At 43.8% G+C, this 15554-nt stretch overlaps 1 protein-coding gene across 1 annotated transcript in view; it reads left to right on the forward strand.

The window, feature by feature from the left end:
* Positions 1 to 2: 2 nt before the first annotated feature.
* Positions 3 to 15554, forward strand: part of LOC311112690 (phosphorylase b kinase regulatory subunit alpha, skeletal muscle isoform-like) — a gene marked incomplete at its 5' end in the record, with an annotated part of 43368 nt that continues 27816 nt past the window's right edge. The window contains 10 exons of the mRNA XM_084155822.1: positions 3 to 63; positions 306 to 388; positions 2117 to 2197; positions 4893 to 4991; positions 7524 to 7670; positions 7794 to 7847; positions 10638 to 10760; positions 11043 to 11138; positions 11761 to 11868; positions 12022 to 12100. Coding sequence (XP_084011948.1) covers positions 3 to 63; positions 306 to 388; positions 2117 to 2197; positions 4893 to 4991; positions 7524 to 7670; positions 7794 to 7847; positions 10638 to 10760; positions 11043 to 11138; positions 11761 to 11868; positions 12022 to 12100 — 931 coding nt within the window. The remainder of the gene's footprint in view (positions 64 to 305; positions 389 to 2116; positions 2198 to 4892; positions 4992 to 7523; positions 7671 to 7793; positions 7848 to 10637; positions 10761 to 11042; positions 11139 to 11760; positions 11869 to 12021; positions 12101 to 15554) is intronic.

The following is a 15554-nucleotide window of genomic DNA, read 5'->3' on the forward strand; positions in this document are numbered from 1 at the left end:
GACACCTCCAAGTGGACGCTACCTCTCTGTTCCTGCTGTTCCTCGCCCAGATGACTGCCTCAGGTAGAGGGGTCACTCTAGGAAGCTTTATAAAGTCTTCATTTGTTTGTCTTCTAGGACTATGGGGGTGGGGGGGGGGGGGTATATGATCAACTTCCACAACTCACTTAGGCCCCACGTTTTTGAGTCTCCAGTTGTTGCAGTAACTAGAACTCTTATCAGATGTTTTTTTTTTATTTATTTTTTACATTGTTTACAATTCTTGGAACTCGTATTTACCCATGTTTCATGTGTCTGTCCTGCAGGACTCCATATCGTCTACACTCAGGATGAGGTGGATGTGGTACAGAATCTCATGTTTTACATCGAGGCAGCTTACAAAGTGGCTGTAAGTTTCTGTTGAAATTCAAAGACGTGAATAAGCGAACCGTGGATGTTGTAGCATCTATGTAGTGCTAATATAGACATTATGAATGCTCTATACCAGCCATTCTTAAAGTACGGGTCAACATATGGGAGTACTATCTCTCATAGTAGTAGATGTGAGTTTCTCTTTCAAACAATTCCCTTGTACACAGATATAATAGCTAGAAAGCTAACGTTAGCCAAAACAAACTAGCTAGCTACTGATAGTGCAACCATAAGTAACAGTACATATGAAGATGAAAAATTATCAGCCTACTGTACATCTTACTGTAGATATGATTGTTGAAAACAAGTCTAGGTTGGAACTGTTGCTGTTAAAATACAAGTAATAATTTTTATTCTGAACTGGAATAAACTGATTGAAGCAAGATGCTTTTTGAGGCAAACCCACTCACACAGTTCTGGGTTGCTCATCTACAGCAGGAAGCGGTCTCCTGCCTGGCTGAGAAAGCAGTAGATGTTCTGATCCAGTTTGGCACCACATACCTATGCCAGTCAGGGTTCTCAACTCTGGTGTACTTAAAAAAACAAGTACAGAAACAGACTCCATGCTGAGCATGACCTCAGGGTTGCACTGTCAAAAACGGAGCTCAGAATAGACATGCTTGTTGAAGCTTCAACCAGCCACACACCTCTCAATAGGACTGTGTGTGTGTTTTCTGGTCTACATCTGTGTGATGTGATCAATCAGTTTATTCTAGTTCAGAATGAAAATGATTTATTGTATTTTAACATCAACAGTTCCAACCTAGACAGATATGTAAAAGTGTTTTTAATGGGGAAAAATGAACATGAATATACACTACCGTTCAAAAGTTTGGGGTCACTTAGAAATGTCCTTGTTTTCGAAAGAAAAGCAAGTGTGTTCCAATGGCACGTTGTTTGCTAATCCAAGTTTATCATTTTAAAAGGCTAATTGATCATTAGAAAACCCTTTTGCAATTATGTTAGCACAGCTGAAAACTGTTGTGCTGATTAAAGAAGCAATAAAACTGGCCTTCTTGAGACTAGTTGAGTATCTGGAGCATCAGCAATTGTGGGTTCGATTACAGGCTCAAAATGGCCAGAAACAAATAACTTTCTTCTGAAACTCATCAGTCTATTCTTGTTCTGAGAAATGAAGGCTATTCCATGCGAGAAATTGCCAAGAAACTGAAGATCTCGTACAACGTTGTGTACTACTCCCTTCACAGAACAGAGCAAACTGGCTCTAACCAGAATAGAAAGAGGAGTGGGAGGCCCCAGTGCAAAACTGAACAAGAGGACAAATACATTAGTGTCTAGTTTGAGAAACAGACACCTCACAGGTCCTCAACTGGCAGCTTCATTAAATAGTACCCGCAAAACACCAGTCTCAACGGCAACAGTGAAGAGGCGACTCCAGGATGCTGACCTTCTAGGCAGAGTTGCAAAGAAAAAGCAATATCTCAGACTGGCCAATAAAAATAAAAGATTAAGATGGGCAGTCTGAGATATGGCTTTTTCTGGGTCCCAGGCTGAAAAAGCTCTAAGAACCCCTGCGCTATAGAAGCTCTATAATGTATTTAAGTGGTTGGTTATTTAATTTAAAATGGGACACTTCTGTTTATTCACTCTGCTACTTACAGTGGTTATGAACACTTTATGAATGCTCTACCAAGCTCTATAAATACTTTATGAATCCTTTATGAACTATACTCTACTCTTTCAGGATTACGGGATGTGGGAGAGAGGAGACAAGACGAACCAGGGGATCCCTGAGCTCAACGCTAGCTCTATCGGCATGGCTAAAGTGAGAATGCACACGCACACACACACACAGGGAGGAGAAGTTATGATTAAGGTCATAATTCCTTGTGTCGTATTGTGGTCTGTATGGGAAAGCCTATAAAAATGATTGACACTGCCCTGAAAGCCTGCCACCAACAGACAAGCTGTGATCGAAAGAGTGAAGCAACAAAAAACACGCACACACACACACACACACACACACACATATTTTACACCCCTCTGCTCCCCCCTCTCTCTATTTTACACCCCTCTGCCCCCCCCTCTCTATTTTACACCCCTCTGCCCCCCCTCTCTATTTTACACCCCTCTGCCCCCCCCCCTCTCTATTTTACACCCCTCTGCCCCCCCCCTCTCTATTTTACACCCATCTGCCCCCCCCTCTCTATTTTACACCCCTCTGCCCCCCCCCTCTCTATTTTACACCCCTCTGCCCCCCTCTCTCTATTTTACACCCCTCAGCCCCCCCCTCTCTATTTTACACCCCTCTGCCCCCCCCCCTCTCTATTTTACACCCCTCTGCCCCCCCCCCCTCTCTGTTTGTCTATCACTGTAGACCCTCATCCCTGTATCTATCCATCTTTAGCTCTCTCCCCTCCAACCCCCTTTTCACCCCTTCTTCCATGTCTGGTATGCTGCTGCAATGAAAGTGACTCTCTTCTATGAAAGAGATTTAAGGCCGATCCTCTCGCTCGCGCGCGCTCACACACACACACACACACACACACACACACACACACACACACACACACACACACACACACACAGAAACGCACACACACACACACACAGAAACGCACACACACACACACACACACACACACACACAGAAACACACACACACACACGCACACACACACACAGAAACGCACACACACACACACACACACACACACACAGAAACGCACACACACACACACACACACACACACACACACACACAGAAACGCACACACACACACAGAAACGCACACAAACCAGCTGAGAATGCGTTCATGATGGACAGAGGGCACACACACACACACACACACACACACACACACACACACAGAAACGCACACAAAGCAGCTGAGAATGCGTTCATGATGGACAGAGGGCACACACACACACACACACACACGCACACGCACACACACACACAAACGCACACAAAGCAGCTGAGAATGCGTTCATGGTGGACACAGGGTGGGTTTCACACATTGCTTCCGTTAACACACACACACATTTGTCTGTCATTGGTATGTCTTCCCCTGCTCAACCCTTTGATTGCGTTCGCTAGTATCGTGTTCTGAGCGTTGGTTACTGGAGTTTCCAAGAACCAGACATGGTTCACAGGAACAACGACGTAGTAAATAGATAAATACTAGTAACTGTTTCTATCTGATATTCCTAGAAATCAGCAGCGTAATGTACCATTTCTTGTTTCCATATCAGCGTAGGCGACACGTAGTTTTCCATTTAATTTAATTATTTTACACCAGCCCTCTGTCACCATCCTTCTGTTTTATGTTATATCTGATATCTCATTGTTATGACAGTCTTATGACCTGATGTAGCCCTTATGAAGGTGTTATGTAGTCCTTATTAAGATGTAGTAGGGTTGGGTACTATACTGTATATACCGTAATCCGGGGTATTTTGAAATACCCGCAATGTGATTTTCAATACCGTCAAATTCGTAAGAAAATGTTTTGTTGTTGGGATATTTGTACTTTTAAAATAAATACCTGCCGTCATCTTGTGCACTAGGTAAATAGATAAAGCAGATGGCTTTCTTCATTTCACCTGTTTTGATTATTTTTCATAATGAAGCTTACCGGTAGTTCCCCAAAACAGTTGATTGAGCCTGTCACGTGTGTGCAAATGGGAGCTTCATAAGGTGATTCTCTCCTGCAGCGCAACTTAAGTGAGGTGATCAACTTACACTTGTATGAAATTCTCTACTAATGTTTGCCAGCTATACAGTATATCTTACATTAAGTTAACTATCCAAAATGTGCCAAATACATTTTCTCCAGCTGTGTATTTGGTTTTCTAATTTTGCTAGCCAAGACGCTAGCTTGCAAGATCAAGCTTCTTGAATCTTGGTAACAGCAGAGAATCTCCTCCTGGATCAAGAGCCTTTCTGTCTAATATGTGTTTTGTGCAAACTGTGAGTAGCCTTTTGAGATATTGCATAACTTTATGAGCAGGGTTGTCTGTCCTTGCAATTAGTTTATGTTCGCTTGCGCTCGTTAACATTTACCTAGCATCCGCTATGGGAATTCCTTAGTACCTGTTAGCATTTTTTTGCGCTTCCTTATGTGCACCACCCGTAATACTGTGTACCTCGGTATGGCAAAGGCACGGTATGAAGGTATGACAATCTGGACCAACTGTTATGTAGTCTTATTATAGTGTTATGTAGCCCTTGTGACAAGGTTATGTAGCTCTTATGAAGGTGTTATGAGCCCTTACAACAATGTTATGTAGCCCTTGTGACAGGGTTAAATAGCCCTTATGAAGTTATGTTATGTAGTCCTTATGAAGGTGTTATGTAGTCCTTATGAAGGTGTTATGTAGTCCTTATGAAGGTGTTATGTAGTCCTTATGAAGGTGTTATGTAGTCCTTATGAAGGTGTTATGTAGTCCTTATGAAGGTGTTATGTAGTCCTTATGAAGGTGTTATGTAGTCCTTATGAAGGTGTTATGTCCCACAGGCAGCTCTGGAGGCCCTGGATGAACTGAACCTGTTTGGAGCCGGAGGAGGACCAGGGTCTGTGGTGCACGCTCTGGCTGACGATATACAGCACTGTCAGGTACACACACACACACATATACACACACACACACACACACACATAGACATACACACACACACACACACACACACACACACACATATATATACACACACACACACACACACACACACACACACACACACACACACATAGACATACACACACACACACACACACATATATATACACACACACACACACACACACACACACACACACATAGACATACACACACACACACACACACACACACACACACACACACACACACACACACACACACATACACACACACACACATACACACACACACATAGACATACACACACACACACACATAGACATACACACACACACACATAGACAAACACACATAGACATACACACACACGTAGACACACACACAAACACACACATAGACATGCACACACACACACACATAGACATACACATACACACAAACACACACATAGACAAACACACATAGACATACACACACACGTAGACACACACACAAACACACACATAGACATACACATGTAGACACACACACACACATAGACATAAAGTGCCTTCGGAAAGTATTCAGACCCCTTGACTTTTTCCACATTTTGTTACGTTACAGCTTTATTCTAAAATTGATTAAATAAATAAAAATCCTCAGCAATCTACACACAATACCCCATAATGACAAAGCGAAAACAGGTTTTTAGAAATTTTAGCAAATGTATAAAAAACAAAAAAACAGAAACCTTATTTACATAAGTATTCAGACCCTTTGCTATGAGACTCGAAATTGAGCTCAGGTGCATCCTGTTTCCATTGATCATCCTTGAGATGATTCTACAACTTTATTGGAGTCCACCTGGGGTAAATTCAATTGATTGGACATGATTTAGAAAGGAACACACCTGTCTATATAAGGTCCCACAGTTGACAGTGCATGTCAGAGCAAAAACCAAGCCATGAGGTCGAAGGAATTGTCCGTAGAGCTCCGAGACAGGATTGTGTCCAGGCACAGATCTGGGGAAGGGTACCAAAAAATATCTGCAGCATTAAAGGTCCCCAAGAACACAGTGGCCTCCATCATTCTTAAATGGAAGAAGTTTGGAACCACCAAGACTCTTCCTAGAGCTGGCTGCCTGGCCAAACTGAGCAATCAGGGGAGAAGGGCCTTGGTCTTGGTCAGGGAGGTGACCAAGAACCCGATGGTCACTCTGACAGAGCTCCAGAGTTCCTCTGTGGAGATGGGAGAACTTTCCAGAAGGACAACCATATCTGCAGCACTCCACCAATTAGGCCTTTATGGTAGAGTGGCCAGACAGAAGCCACTCCTCAGTAAAAGGCACATGACAGCCCACTTGGAGTTTGCCAAAAGGCACCTAAAGACTCTCAGACCATGAGAAACAAGATTCTCTGGTCTGTTGAAACCAAGATTCAACTCTTTGGCCTGAATGCCAAGTGTCACGTCTGGAGGAAACCTGGCACCATCCCTATGGTGAAGCATGGTGGTGGCAGCATCATGCTGTGGAGGTGTTTTTCAGTGGCAGGGACTGGGAGACTAATCAGGATCAAGGCAAAGATGAACAAAGCAAAGTACAGAGATCCTTGATGAAAACCTGCTCCAGCGCGCTCAGGACCTCAGACTGGGGTGAAAGTTCACCTTCCAACAGGACAGCAACCCTAAGCACACAGCCAAGACAACGCAGGAGTGGCATTGGGACAAGTCTCTGAATGTCCTTGAGTGGCCCAGCCAGAGCCCGGACTTGAACCCGATCGAACATCTCTGGAGAGACCTGAAAAAGCTGTGCAACAAAGCTCCCCATACAACCTGACAGAGCTTGAGAAGATCTGCAGAGAAAAATGGGAGAAACTCCCCAAATACAGGTGTGCCAAGCTTGTAGCGTCATACCCAAGAAGACTCAAGGCTGTAATCGTTGACAAAGGTGCTTCAACAAAGTACTGAGTAAAGGGTCTGAATACTTATGTAAATGTGATATTTCTAAAAAATAAAATAAGAATTAGCTAACATTTCTAAAAACCTGTTTTTGCTTTGTCATTATGGGGTATTGTTTCTAGATTGATGAGGGGAAAAAACTATTTGATCAATTTTAGAATAAGGCTGTAACGTAACAAAATGTGGAACAAGTCAAGAGGTCTGAATACTTTCCGAAGACATACACACACAAACGCATGTATAGACACACACATAGACACACACACACACACAATTATACATTTCAATTAGTTTTGGGTTATCCTTTATCAGAGTTTTTTCTTCTCTCTCACCCCTCTCTCTCGGTCTCTCTGTTCTCTCTCACCCCTCTCTCTCTGTCTCTCTGTTCTCTCTCACCCCTCTCTCTCTGTTCTTTCTCACCCCCCTCTCTCTGTCTCTCTGTCTCTCTGTTCTCGCTCACCCCTCTCTCTCTGTCTCTCTGTTCTCTCTCACCCCCCCCTCTCTCTCTGTCTCTCTGTTCTCTCTCACCCCCCCCTCTCTCTCTGTCTCTCTGTTCCCTCTCACCCCTCTCTCTCTCTGTCTCTCTTCAGTCCATCCTCAACTCCATGCTTCCCAGGGCGTCTATGTCTAAAGAGGTGGATGCAGGGGTGCTGTCCATTATCTCGTACCCGGCCTTCGCTGTAGAGGACATCTCTATTGTCAACATCACCAAGGAGAAGATCATATCCAAACTACAGGTCAGGACAGTGTTATGTCACCCTTATGACAGGGCTATGCAGTGTTATGTTGTGTTATGTAACCCTTATGGCAGGGAAAATGGCATATATTATATATTTCTTTCTCTCTTTCTCTTTTCTCAGGGTCGATATGGATGCTGTAGGTTTCTCAGGGATGGACACAAAACGCCTAAAGAGGTAAAAACATGCGCTCTCACTCTCTTTTTCTCTCTCTCTTATCGCTCTCTCCATTCTTCCCTCTCTCTCTCTCCCTCCCTCCCTCCCTCTCTCTACATGTTGATTTATATCTCACCACCCAGCCATAGTCACTTCTACATTTGATGAAATGCATCTGCAGTCATGGGAGGTGTTCAGACTAAGTGCTTTGATCAGAGGAACAGCAGCGATACATCCCAATCAGTCAGAATGAGAAAATTTAAACATCTGTATCATCTTTCCATTCACTTATCCTTCCATTTCACCCCTCCTTCCATTTCACCCCTCCTTCCATCTGTTACCAGATTATTTGCGTTGATGTGGTTTCCTTATTTGTGTGGCCGCCTATGGAAACCCTTCACATCGTGAATATTATTTTAATTTACATTTTTTTTATAGGTCTGAAAACTCCAAACTATCCCAAATACAGGTATTTTTAAATCACTGAGATATGTATTTATCAGAACCCGAGTTTTGAACTTTTAAAGTTGGCCTCAGCCAAAAAGTTCAAATGGAGAAAACAGCATTCAAAGATTCCGTAATGTTTTTTTTTCTAATTGCATTGAGGCATGAGAGAAAAACCCCAATCAGCTCGATTGTTTTAAAAAGAGATTCCATTCAGAATATTACGTAGCAGCCTACCTGTTGGCTCTTGGTCGTTGTAGCCTATCCCTCTCCTTTCACTTCTAATTCCATCGTTTTAACTCCATCTTCCATTGATTACATATCTTCCCCACACGGAGGCGCTATTACTGTAGCCTGTTGCCGCATTGATGACTTATGATTGGCCAACAACAAGCTACACGCGCCAATCGGGAAAAGCAAAGAGCAGCATCATAAATTATACCATTTCTCTCTCTCTCTCTCTACTACAGCAGTCACGTTCAGATCTGTATGGTTCCTTCCTGACAAGTCAGTTAAAATTAGGCTACACGTAGCTGAGACCCGTGACAATCATATCATATCAGATCCGACCCAGACCCGTGACATTATTTCGAATTCTGGATTCGGACCCGCTCGGGTCCCGGATCGGGTCTCGGGTATTCGGTACAGGTGGATCCGTGAAGACCTCTACCTTGGATCCAGCGCTCTCCACCAGATCCAGACCCAGAGCCTGGCCATTCCCTTCACCCTGAGGGGAAACATCATGTTTCAGTGCTTTATCAGTCTTTTTTATTTGGGTCCACAATAAAGGAAATTGTCATGGAGACCCAAATGTTTAAAAACACACACACACTCACACACACACACACTCACACACACACTCACACACAAAGAAGGCTCTCTCTTCTTCTTCAAACCGCTGTGTCTATTATCTCTCTCTCAATGAATGAACATTAAATTGTTAGCTAGCTAACTTGTTTTGTGGGATACAGGGATGGAAAAATACCACGGCTGGTCAAATAGTCAGTGAAACATTTAGGCTAGCGTTAGCTATAGCGGCGTGTCTTCAAATTTGCCTTCAATAGTACTGTCACTCCAACAACACTGGCTATAGCCTACCTTTAAACAAATCCAGTGTAAATGCAGGTAGTGAAGGCCCGAGTTTATAAAGTATTGTGTACTTTAGCTAGCTAGCTTAACATACCTTGCTTGCTCCTTGTTGAATAGGCTCTCTCATCTCTCCATCCATGATGAGATGACAGACGATCGTTGGGACCACTTAAAATGATCCTTGATTACCAGTATTTCAGAGCATACTGGCAGCTTTGCTCTAAGTATTGACGTCTGACTAGCCAAGTCAAACAACAAGCAACATATCGCTATTTATCTGAGAAGTCAGCAGTCAGCTCCAGTGATGATAGAAAATGGGAAGACTGTGCTACTATTAGGAGCCCAATCCCAATTCGCACACCCCTTCAAAGATTTAAAAGCAGTGGATTGATGTAACTGTATTGGTAGACAATTCATCTACACCTATCCAATGTTTTTACATCTTTGAGGGAAGATGGCCACGGCTAGCCAAAATGACATAGCTAACGAATGACAGCAAAGATGCCTCTCACTTCCAACAACTTAAGGATAGGAAATAAATTGCTTTGCTACCTAAAATAAAAAATTATTCTGAACTGTTGAAATTACTGCAATGATGTGAATATATTTGGATCACTTTTCATGTCATTTTGACCAGCTAATGGGCCTACCCACTGATCAAACAACATCGGAAGAAAGTGTGAACCTCTTATGAACGTTAGCGACCTTAAATAATCATACAGTATGTTTACATTACAATAAAGTAAAGGGTTTAAAGTATCCAAAACAACCAAAATCTAAATTGCCACAAAAACTGATTTTCGTAGCGTTTTAGATTTTTCCCAACAATGAGTCGGTGCGACATCCGACAGGTTCTCAGAGGTCGTCTCACATTTTCTCAGAAACAATGTCATTCTAGAACTATACTTTGTTGTTTTATTGCCCTCCCTCCCGTTCATCCATCCATCCATCTATCTCCTATTGTTCTCTCTCCATGATTCTGTGGTTCTGTTCCCTCCCATTCATCCATCCATCCATCTATCTCCTATTGTTCTCTCTCCATAATTCTGTGGTTCTGTTCCCTCCCATCCATCCATCCATCTATCTCCTATTGTTCTCTCTCCATGATTCTGTGGTTCTGTTCCCTCCCGTTCATCCATCCATCCATCTATCTCCTATTGTTCTCTCTCCATGATTCTGTGGTTCTGTTCCCTCCCATTCATTCATCCATCCATCTATCTCCTATTGTTCTCTCTCCATGATTCTGTGGTTCTGTTCCCTCCCTCCCTCCCGTCCCAGGATCCTAACCGTCTATACTATGAGTCTGCTGAGCTGAAGCTCTTTGAGAACATAGAGTGTGAATGGCCCCTGTTCTGGACCTACCTCATACTGGACGGCGTCTTCACCAACAGCCCAGAACAGGTGGCTATATAGCAGGTTAAATAATAATAATAATAATAATAATAAATAGGGGTGTGCTTATATAGTCCTGTTTCACTGTATGTACAAGTGGGTAACCTGTAAGTGTGAAATGGAAATGTGTTTTTTGCCTTGCTTAAGGGCAGAACGATAAATTTTCACCTTGTCTGCTCGGGGATTCGATCCAGCAACCGCCAGGCTACCTGAGCAGGTTATGACCTCTCATAGGAGTTAATATAGAAGCTATATGCCTTCATAGCAGTGTCCTTACTTGTCACCCTCCAGGTCCAGGAGTACAGGGATGCCCTGGAGGGGATTCTGATCAAACAGAAGGATGGGATCTGTCTACTGCCAGAGCTCTACAGCGTTCCACCTGATAGGGTAAGACTGGAAAACCAGGGTGTAGTGGTGCCTTAATGGAACTCCAGAATCTTCCAACCAGGATGTAGTGGTGGCTAAATGGAACTCCAGAATCTTCCAACCAGGGTGTAGTGGTGGCTTAATGGAACTCCGGAATCTTCCAACCAGGGTGTAGTGGTGGCTTAATGGAACTCCAGAATCTTCCAACCAGGGTGTAGTGGTGGCTAAATGGAACTCCAGAATCTTCCAACCAGGGTGTAGTGGTGACTAAATGGAACTCCAGAATCTTCCAACCAGGGTGTAGTGGTGGCTTAATGGAACTCCGGAATCTTCCAACCAGGATTTCTGGAAAACCTGGGAATTTAGCAAGCCTAATCACACATGTGAACCAATTTTAGTTTTTTTACAGGTGGCTGAGGAGTATGCGAACCCCCCCCACTCTGTGGAGAGAGTTGGGGTGCTTTCTAACTGTGTGTCTGTAACCAACAGGTGGCTGAGGAGTATGTGAACCCACACTCTGTGGAGAGAGTTGGGGTGCTTTCTAACTGTGTGTCTGTAACCAACAGGTGGCTGAGGAGTATGTGAACCCCCACTCTGTGGAGAGAGTTGGGGTGCTTTCTAACTGTGTGTCTGTAACCAACAGGTGGCTGAGGAGTATGCGAACCCCCACTCTGTGGAGAGGGTCCCTCTGGGGAAGCTCCCTTTAAAGTGGGGTCAGTCCCTCTATGTCCTAGGAAGTCTACTGGCAGAGGTGAGAGGTCACGCACTACACTAGCTAGTGGACACTATACTATACACACTACAATAGCTGGTGACTAACTGCCACTGGGTTATAAAGTCCTCCTCTCCTCTCCTCTCTCCGGTATTGTATGGTAAAGCTTTGCCCTCTCTCTGTGTTCTACAGGGTTTCCTGGCCCCTGGAGAGATAGATCCTCTCAACCGACGTTTCTCCACCATCCCCAAGCCAGACGTGGTGGTGCAGGGTGAGATTTGAAGGCTACACACTGAATATATGTCTACGTTTGATAAAAGCATCTGCTAAAGGACCATATTTAAAGGCCGGTTTATACTTGGTCCAACGACATGTCTGTAGACTCTGTCTCTGGTCAAAACAACATTTCATTTATACTCCGGTGGAATGTCTGCAGATTGTCGCTGCGACTGTCGGTTTCCTTGTCGCACAGACATGAAAAAAAGTGAATGTCTCTTCGACTGTCGCAATGTCCGTTGTCGTGGTTACTTGGCTGCTACAGCAACAAGACCAAATCCATCTGTGATGAGACAGTGCATGAGTTCTAAAGTTCTCTGATAGAATGACCTACTTTAATTTCTTCACACTCACAACCGTAAGCTATTTTCTGTAAGCTCGCCATCATTACCTTGTAAATAATGATGTTGTGGGTTCATTTCCCTGTAATAATGAATAGAATTAGCTGAAGTTATACTCTTGGTCATTATTTGAACTGGCTAGCCAGCTAGATAGCTAACAAGCTAAAAACAAACCAAAACATTGTTTAGAAAGTTGTTTTTAGTTTACATTTACTGAATTTATTTTTAAACGGATGGGTTTATCGGTGTTAAAATAGAGCAAGTATGCTATTTGGAGCACCGGGCTGCTGATGTCATGTAGAGACTGTCTGGAGCACCGGGCTGCTGATGTCATGTAGAGACTGTCTGGAGCACCGGGCTGCTGATGTCATGTAGAGACTGTCTGGAGCACCGGGCTGCTGATGTCATGTAGAGACTGTCTGGAGCACCGGGCTGCTGATGTCATGTAGAGACTGTCTGGAGCACCGGGCTGCTGATGTCATGTAGAGACTGTCTGGAGCACCGGGCTGCTGATGTCATGTAGAGACTGTGGTTTTGTGTTGATACTTTTTCATAACGACAAGGACAAGTTTGATGTCGGACGACAATAGAATTTTCATGATGTCGCTATGGCAACTGTCTACAGACATGTCGATAGACCAACTGTAAACCAGCCTTAACACATACTGTATATGTAACTATTAAATATATACAGTGAGGGAAAAAAGTATTTGATCCCCTGCTGATTTTGTACGTTTGCCCACTGACAAAGACATGATCAGTCTATAATTTTTATGGTAGGTTAATTTGAACAGTGAGAGACAGAATAACAACAAAAAAATCCAGAAAAACGCATGTCAAAAATGTTATAAATTGATTTGCATTTTAATGAGGGAAATAAGTATTTGACCCCTCTGCAAAACATGACTTAGTACTTGGTGGCAAAACCCTTGTTGGCAATCACAGAGGTCAGACGTTTCTTGTAGTTGGCCACCAAGTTTGCACACATCTCAGGAGGGATTTTGTCCCACTCCTCTTTGCAGATCTTCTCCAAGTCATTAAGGTTTTTCAGGCTGACGTTTGGCAACTCAAACCTTCAGCTCCCTCCACAGATTTTCTATGGAATTAAGGTCTGGAGACTGGCTAGGCCACTCCAGGACCTTAATGTGCTTCTTCTTGAGCCACTCCTTTGTTGCCTTGGCCGTGTGTTTTGGGTCATTGTCATGCTGGAATACCCATCCACGACCCATTTTCAATGCCCTGGCTGAGGGAAGGAGGTTCTCACCCAAGATTTGACGGTACATGGCCCCGTCCATCGTCCCTTTGATGCGGTGAAGTTGTCATGTCCCCTTAGCAGAAAAACACCCCCAAAGCATAATGTTTCCACCTCCCTGTTTGATGGTGGGGATGGTGTTCTTGGGGTCATAGGCAGCATTCCTCCTCCTCCAAACACGGCGAGTTGAGTTGATGCCAAAGAGCTCGATTTTGGCCTCATCTGACCACAACACTTTCACCCAGTTCTCCTCTGAATCATTCAGATGTTGATTGGCAAACTTCAGACGGCCTGTATATGTGCTTTCTTGAGCAGGGGGACCTTGCGGGCGCTGCAGGATTTCAGTCCTTCACGGCGTATTGTGTTACCAATTGTTTTCTTGGTGACTATGGTCCCAGCTGCCTTGAGATCATTGACAATATCCTCCCGTGTAGTTCTGGGCCGATTCCTCACCGTTCTCATGATCATTGCAACTCCACGAGGTGAGATCTTGCATGGAGTCCCAGGCCGAGGGAGATTGACAGTTATTTTGTGTTTCTTCCATTTGCGAATAATCGCACCAACTGTTGTCACCTTCTCACCAAGCTGCTTGGTGATGGTCTTGTAGCCCATTCCAGCCTTGTGTAGGTCTACAATCTTGTCCCTGACATCCTTGGAGAGCTCTTTGGTCTTGGCCATGGTGGAGAGTTTGGAATCTGATTGATTGATTGCTTCTGTGGACAGGTGTCTTTTATACAGGTAACAAGCTGAGATTAGGAGCACTCCCTTTAAGAGTGTGCTCCTAATCTCAGCTCGTTACCTGTATAAAAGACACCTGGGAGCCAGAAATCTTTCTGATTGAGAGGGGGTCAAATACTTATTTCCCTCATTAAAATGCAAATTAATTTATAACAATTTTGACATGTGTTTTTCTGGATTTCTTTTGTTGTTATTCTGCCGCTCACTGTTCAAATAAACCTACCATTAAAATTATAGACTGATCATTTCTTTGTCAGTGGGCAAACGTACAAAATCAGCAGGGGATCAAATACTTTTTTCCCTCACTGTATATAGCCAGACGCACCAATGTGTTGGAGGAAACACCGCCCAACTGACGACCGAAGTCAGCCTGCAGGCGCTCTGCCCGCGCAACGAGTCGCTAGAGGGCGATGAGCCATGTAAAGCCACCCCGGCCAAACCCTCCCCTAACCCGGACGACGCTGGGCCAATTGTGCGCTGCCCTATGGGACTCCCGGTCACGGCTGCTTGTGACATAGCCTGGGATTTTTTGTCATTATGGGGTATTGTGTGTAGATTGATGAGGGGGGAAAACAATTTAATCCATTTTAGAATAAGGCTGTAACGTAACAAAATGTGGAAAAAGTCAAGGGTCAAAATAGCTCCCCATCCAACCTGACAGAGCTTGAGAAGATCTGCAGAGAAAAATGGGAGAAACTCCCCAAATACATTGTTAGTGATCCAATTGACATTTTAGTCATTTAGCAGACGCTCTTATCCAGAGCGACTTACAATTAGTGAGTGCATACATTTTTCATACTGGCCCCCCGTGTGCCAAGCTTGTAGCGTCATACCCAAGAAGACTCGAGGCTGAAATCGCTGCCAAAGGTGCTTCAACAAAGTACTGAGTACAGGGTCTGAATACTTATGTAAATGCGATATTTTATTTTTTTAGCAAACATTTCTAGAAACCTGTTTTTGCTTTGTCATTATGGGGTATTGTGTGTAGATTGATGAGGGGAAAAAACAATTTCATCCATTTTAGAATAAGGCTGTAACGTAACAAAATGTGGAAAAAGTCAAGTAACGCTACAAGCTTGGCACACCTGTATTTGAGGAGTTTCTCCCGTTCCTCTCTG

This window comes from Coregonus lavaretus (genome assembly GCF_964263955.1).
Source record: "Coregonus lavaretus genome assembly, chromosome: 39".
Taxonomy (NCBI): domain Eukaryota; kingdom Metazoa; phylum Chordata; class Actinopteri; order Salmoniformes; family Salmonidae; genus Coregonus; species Coregonus lavaretus.